Raw genomic sequence first — 7,258 nt, 5'->3', positions numbered from 1 at the left:
TCCAGTGGACAGATTAAACGAATACTCTCTATATATGGTAATAATACTCAGTGCACCTTGCCATACGTACAAATAAAGTTACAAAGTACACAATAACCTTGCAGTTCCAATAATTAGCGAAGTCACATCCTACCAAACATACCATCTATACAATTGAGTAAGATCACTGGACAAATTAAAAAGTGCACCCCCACCCACCCAAATGACCAGTTGAATTCTTCATTCTTGGCAGACAATGTCATGTGTCCTATTCATGCTTCCGCACAATGCTGTGCTTCATCATCAGAGTAGTCAAAATCTTGGGCTTTCCAATTTTGACTTTTTAACAGTCGACTGTTGCCCCTGTGACCATTCTCTGCTACTTCCAGGTCATGTAATTCAAGCTGCTTTCGTACCCAGGGAGGGTCGTCTGGACGAAGCCATATTTTCTCACGAGTGTCCTTGTGCTTGAAATCAGCGTAGGTGGGCCATGGTTTGGATTGTCGGTTGTCCCACCATTCATAAGGGTTGGCAAAGAAGACCTGCCACAAGCGAAGCCGGCCTATACACTCATTCTCTTTTTGCATTTGAGCTGACAATGTAAACAAAGGGGGCTAATAAGAGACGAATAGCTACAACTGCAAAATTGTACAAGTAAATGGGCAAAACTTACGGGTGACAGATGGCATTGATGGTGGACTTGTTGAGTCTGAGTCATTCTGAGGCTTATTTTGATCAAGAACATAGTTCAGTTCACTGACAAAAATCTGTAACATGATGGTCCCAATTAAAAATGTATGAAAGCAATAGTGCACTGAAAAAATTAACAAAGCTAATATCACAAAGCAAATTTGAATAGGTAAATATGGTGCACGTACTTATGTTCACTAATATCCAATTTGAAAAAAAAAGAAAAAACACTGTCTACAACATTGCGGTATTAAGACATTGAGATGAATTTATATACCAAAGGTAGGAATTTATATGAACACAAGTCCACATCTGCTCAAAGGTTGCATCAGTACTAGATGCATATATGATCACATGTCCAAATCTCACCATCAAAGTGTGCATCAGTTAGATGTATATTACAATTTACAAGACACAAGATCTACTGACACAGCACATGGGTAGGTGGTACTACTACAGACTTACGGAGCCACTAATTGTACAGTTGTTTTTTAACAGACAAGCATATATTCAGAATGGTAAAGAAAATAATAAAAATAGTTACAGCTATCGGACCTTATAGAAAATATACCGTTCACCACTTGGACTGACTTTATGATAAGAGCCCAGACGACCAGATACATAAACAAGGTCATTGCGCTTCAGATGCTTTAGGCTAACATTTGCCAGCTCACCTTTCAACTCCAGTGTCACTCTGTTCAAGTTTTTTATATCGTAAGCATAACGATAGAATCTCAGTTTCATTTAACTGAAACCACAATAAAGTTACTTCAACAAGAACATATAAATAAATCTATTGTTGGATAACCTTGCTCAAGTTCTTCATACTGTAAGCATAGTTATACAACCTAACTTTCATTCAGTCCAACTCCAAATCATAATAACAGTTGAACAAGAACATATGTAGTTAGCTGGTAGTAGGAAAAACAAAAGGAAAAGAACTATTGTTAAATCAGGCATACATTGTGGAGCTCCTGATTTGTTCCTGGATATCATGAAAATGAGTTTACTTATGCTATTTTCTGGAAAATAGTGCTTTCTTTGTCTGATGGATACATTGTCTATTGGTAGATTGGCTTTTCTTATTTCAATTTATTCATTGTGATAGTCATATTAGCAACCCAACAAACTAAAACCATTTTGTTCAGCAACATTCATAGCATTCCATTAAAGCCAAATTTTGAAATAAACAATCCAAGTTGATTCTTTCACACTAAGCATGAGAAGATTTAGCCTTAGTCAAACATAAGGTTTACAAATTTGGATGCGCAACAATTTGGAAGTATGACTTTGACTTTGTTTGGTGCCAAATAGCCCAAGCTATTCATGATGCAACAAATTACTTTATACCAAGATGGCAGACCTTCAGCTAAATGTTTGCTCCACTGAAGCAGGGAAGATGGGTTATTACTAGGATGGAGTAAATGGCATAACAGAAAGTTCCTACTGATTTTGTTAGAACTGTGCTCACTTGTCTTATGCTAGTCCCTTTGTTTCTCATAGGGCTTTAGAACACAAGTTTTACACAAGATAAAAATATGCAATTAACTTGTTTCTTCTATTCACTAGGACAAAAGGAAGGGATTAATATTTTAACTGAAGCATATTAACTCTACATAGTGATTAAACCATACTTGCGCCGGAGCAAATACGGGAACAATATATTGCAAAGCAAAATCCACATCATATATACTACAGAAAAGAAGGACAGGAGAATGCATCCAATTTCTAGGAGACGAGAACAAAGAAAAACTCTGCAGCAAACGAGAGAGGAAATAACACGAGCGTTGGCTGGGGGGGGGGGGGGGGGGGGCAACGGTAGCGAGGGACTCAACGTTAACTTGGACGAGCTCGAGGAGGGCGCAGGCGACGAGGAGGCGACGGAGAGGTTGGACGAGCTCGAGGAGGCCGCGGGCGACGAGGGGGTGACGCGGAGGAAGGTGTACGCCCTGGGGTGTTCATCGGAGCTACCGTCGAACGGCCTCACCGATGCGTCGAGGCGACCGATGAGGCTGCACGAGTTCCAGGTGAGCCCCTTCTTCCTGACGGAAGAGGGGCGCCGCAGCATCGACATGCGGTACGCCACGCTCTCCGGCTCCCCCGAGCTACATCCGCCAACTCCTCCGCCGTTGTGAAGCAGACGACGGAACGCCGCCGCCGTCGGCGAACGCACGGCGGCGGTTCCGCCGACGAGGCGCCGCAGCATCCTACTATGTCTTGGGCTCTCTGTTGCTTTGGTTTGGTGTCTGACACACGAGATGGGCTGTCAATTTCACTGGGTCCGGCTTTGGTTGTCGCGGATGGCGGCGTGGTGGTCGGCGGACGGGGGCGCCGCGGCGGCGGCGGCGGACAGCAGGCCAGGAAGCACGGCTCGCGGACAGGAACTACGGAAACGCGACGGGGAGGGGCCCGAGGTGGGACCCATGGAGAGGATTGTTGTATCTTAATAAAAACAGTAGAAAAGAGCAAGCAAATGTAAAATGTACTGTAGAAGATACAACAATGTAATACATTTGCTTGTTGTCTTAAAAAACATAGAAAAGAAAATGTAATACAAGAATGGAGCTGCTATGTTTCTTACATTTAATATATTTTTATATTTAAAGTTTTATTAGATGTATAGGATATCGTTTGATTTCTCTTGATAAATTTTAACTAGTTAAAACTATTTTAGATACTCTTAAGTGACCAATGAGACTAAATTATTTCAGTTTGTTTAGTCAATATGTTTGGAAGTTTATCTAGTAAAATAATTAAAGTTTAGATAACTAAAATTTAGTAAAGGGAACCAAACAAACCCCCAGTAAAGTTAGTCTAAAACAGCAAGCAAATTACAAACCTGAGAGTGTTAGGCACTCAGTAATATAAATGTCTTAATCTTAATTATAAAGTAAAACCCAGTCGCCTAGAAAAATCATATCTTATCGTGTAGCAGGATTTGTCATCTAGAAAAATCATATCTTTGTTGTATGATGTTAGATAAACAACTTTCTATTTTGAGTTTTGTAGATCGTTAAGATGCTTACAAAATAATATAAAGTTTCAAAAACATATTAATTATGTGCCAGAGCTTGTTGTCTTATAAAATCATATCTTTGTTGTACAGTGTTAAGGTAAAGACACTTTGTGTATATAAATTATAGATCTTGATAAATTTCTAGTTTTGAGTTTTGTCATTTAAGATTGTTAAGAGGCTCTAAAATATAAACAACTTTAAATAAAAAAATCTAAACTAGAAAAGGTCTCATTGAGCGCTACGACTTCCGTATACAAAGTATCTTTATCCGACACCATACAAGAAAGACTTGATTTTTTTCAGGCGATAGCCCTAGCGCGATTAATATGCTGTTGAAACTTTATAATTATTTTTTAAAAACATCTTAACAATCTTAAATGATAAAACTCAAAACTAGAAATTTATAGATCTAATTGAGAACTACAATTCTTGTACAAAGTATCTTTATCCAAGACCATACAAGAAAGATATGATTTTTCTAAGATGATAAGCCCTGATACGTAATTAATATAGTGCTGAAATTTTATGTTATTTTTTACTATCTCAATAATCTAAAATGAAAAAACTTAAAACTAGAAATAAAATGAAAAAACTTAAAACTAGAAAATTATAGATCTCATCGAAAATCATCTGAGATCTTATGAAAAAGATATGATTTTTCTAAAATAAAGTTTTGCCGCTGACACATGGACACCCTATGTTAGATCCATCATACCACGATAGTGGGTCGAGTATATGCCCGTTACGATTTAGATGAGACCCGTTATAGTTTTAGGGAGCCAAAATGTATTTTTGAACTATAGGAACCTAGATGTATTTTGAGGCTTTAGGACCCATAAATGACAACTCCAAGCAACTTTCAAGACCGATGATAAATTTTACTCTTTTCCATAATTATAAACATCATTTGCATTCCAAGGTTTTCTTTTTATGCACAAATATTCAAGTCAAAGCACCCAAGGTAAGTCCAAGTCTCGCATCATTTGCTTTTTCAAAAGTAATTGTGGTACCGACAGGATCATCTCGATCAGTCGTCTCGAGTCCTTGGCCGTTGGCAAAAGGAAAACTAAAGCTGGCAATGGTGATTTTGCATCAGTTATGGCACCTATATATACGTCTACGATAAACTCTTTTCTTCTTTTTCCTCTATTATTATTAAGAAGGAAAAAAACCATGCTTAGCAGGGTCGTGATTCGTATTTTTTATTGTCTTGAAATTCAAAGGGTCAAAAAATATACAGGTAGGAGAGGTAGCCGTGGCCCGCGGGCCGTGGCACTTCAAAACTGATCCCTTAAAGATCTGCAAGCTGCGCCTATGCAGTCTCAAGTCTCTCAACTGAAACTAAGAAAGAAATGGTGCCAACCACCATTCTCTTCTATGCCACCATTTTTCTTGTGATTTGCAAGGCCAACGCCAACAGGAGCCTACAGGAGGTAGCACTCCTCAAATGGAAAGCCTCCTTAGCCGATGCAAATTCTCTGTCTGCATGGTCACCGGCAGGCAACACCACCTGCTGTTCATGGCTGGGAGTCACCTGTGACGCCACAGGCCATGTCCTTGAGCTTAGCCTTCCAAGTGCTGGGCTTAGGGGGCAGCTGGATGCCTTCGACTTCGCTGTGTTTCCAAACCTCACCAAGCTCAACCTCAACAACAACAGCCTAGCAGGTGCCATCCACAATCCCTGTACCAACTTGATGTTTCTTGACCTGTCAAGGAATTGCTTTTTTCATGGACAATACCAGAGTCACTGGCAAAGACGATCCCCAATTTGGTGTATCAGTATCTGAACTTGTCCTCGAATGGGTTTTCACTTTTCAGGGACAATACCAATACCGCTTGCGCAGCTAACAAAGCTCCAAGAACTACAACTCAAATCCAATGTCTTCAGTGGAGGATTCCCAGAGACGCTCACCACAATCTCCACGTTGCAGGTCCTCTCATTGAGGAATAACACATTTAGTGGGTTGATTGCAATGGGCATCGGTAACTTAACAAGCTTACGATTCCTTCATCTATCATATAATCTTTTTACTGGACCACTTCCCATGTCGATTGGAAGAATGAAGCACCTTGAAAGATTGTATCTTTACAACAACAACCTCAACGGGGAAATACCACCGGAGATTGGAAACATGACCGCACTGCAACACCTTGATCTTAGGAACAATCAACTGGAAGGTGAGATACCTGCAACCATCTCATTCCTCCGAAATCTCAACTATCTAGCACTGGGCACCAACAAACTCACAGGTATCATACCTCTAGATCTTGGCCACCGGCAGCCACTCCGTCTCATTGGGTTAGCCAATAATAGCTTCTTTGGAGAACTGCCACATGCCCTGTGCAGATCCTTTGCATTAGAAACGCTGATTCTAAACAACAATAGCTTGTCAGGAAAATTGCCATCATGCATAAAAAACTGTTCAAATTTGATATACCTTAGGCTGGGGCAAAACCACCTTTCTGGCAACATATCACAAGTATTTGGAGTCCATTCCAACCTAACTGTTGTTGATGTCTCTGATAATCATTTTAACGGGACACTTCCTCCAACTTTCTGCTCATATACTTCTCTTGTGATTCTGGATCTATCAAATAATAATATCTCTGGAGAGGTTCCCAGCTGCTGGTGGAATTTGCAAAACCTTAAATTTATGGATCTGTCAAGAAATGCCTTTGTTGGCAAACTTCCAAATGCAAGGAACCATATCTCTTCTCTTTAATGGCTGAACCTGGCAAAAAACAATTTTCATGGAGAGTTTCCGTCTGTCATACAGAAATGTGAGAACCTAGCCACACTTGACCTTGAGGGAAATAGATATGACAGCATAATTCCTTCATGGTTAGGTGTGAAAAATCCATTGCTAAGGATTCTCCAGTTAAGGTCAAATATGTTTTATGGGAATATTCCAAGGAAGTTATCACAACTTGCTTACCTCCAGCTTCTTGATTTAGCTGACAACAACCTCACTGGTTCTATACCAACTGAGTTTGCCAACTTGAAATCCATGAGGCAACAAAATATGAAACAGTCTATCGTATTTCAATATCGGTATCGGTTTGGACAAATTGATGTAAACTGGAAGGGCCATTATTATGAGGTATTTCAGAGAACAGTTTCTCTGGTTACAGAAATGGACCTATCGAGCAACTTCCTCACTGGTGAAATACCGACAGAGATATCAAATTTACACAGCCTCAAGTTTCTAAATCTGTCATGGAATCATCTATCTGGCAGTATTCCAAAAGATATTGGTGACTTGAAGTTCCTTGAATCTCTCGACTTCTCATGGAATCAACTAACAGGCACTATCCCATCAAGCATCACAAACCTGATGTCTCTTAGTTCTTTGAATCTCTCTAGCAACCATCTATCGGGTGCGATTCCCAAAGGCAATCAACTCCAGACACTCGATGACCCTTCTATTTATGTTAATAATTCTGGGCTCTGTGGCTTTCCTTTGAGCATGGCTTGTCCACTTGATTCAAGGTCACTACCATCATTCAATGAGAAGAAGGGATATCACAAAGATCTTGGCGAATTATGGTTACGCTATTGGGTAGCTGCTGGGT

At 40.0% G+C, this 7,258-nt stretch overlaps 1 protein-coding gene across 2 annotated transcripts; it reads right to left on the bottom strand.

Annotated features, from left to right (window-relative positions):
- On the bottom strand, positions 14-3,167 carry LOC8062513 (protein OSB1, mitochondrial). Of its 2 annotated transcripts, none has more exons than XM_021455292.1 (4): positions 2,505-3,151; positions 1,225-1,363; positions 653-746; positions 14-571 (listed from the first exon to the last, which is right to left on the bottom strand). In XM_021455292.1, exons 1-4 carry the CDS (start codon positions 2,873-2,875, stop codon positions 252-254), a joined length of 924 nt encoding a protein of 307 aa, XP_021310967.1. In that variant the 5' UTR covers positions 2,876-3,151; the 3' UTR covers positions 14-251. The 2 variants fall into 2 exon arrangements, with proteins under 2 accessions (XP_021310967.1, XP_021310972.1); XM_021455297.1 differs by having other exon boundaries at positions 363-521; positions 2,505-3,167.

This window comes from Sorghum bicolor, chromosome 1 (genome assembly GCF_000003195.3).
Source record: "Sorghum bicolor cultivar BTx623 chromosome 1, Sorghum_bicolor_NCBIv3, whole genome shotgun sequence".
Lineage (NCBI taxonomy): Eukaryota > Viridiplantae > Streptophyta > Magnoliopsida > Poales > Poaceae > Sorghum > Sorghum bicolor.
Note: the sequence above shows the minus strand (reverse complement) of the source record. Positions and strands in the feature narration are given on the sequence as shown.

Bases quoted from the DNA above. Each gene is read 5' to 3' on its own strand.
- LOC8062513 (XM_021455292.1), bottom strand. From the start codon at position 2,875: ATGCTGCGGCGCCTCGTCGGCGGAACCGCCGCCGTGCGTTCGCCGACG. The intron at 747-1,224 runs GTCCGATAGCTG...ATCATGTTACAG, and splicing joins AACGGTATATTTTCTATAAG to ATTTTTGTCAGTGAACTGAA. The intron at 572-652 runs GTAAGTTTTGCC...TTACATTGTCAG, and splicing joins ATCAATGCCATCTGTCACCC to CTCAAATGCAAAAAGAGAAT.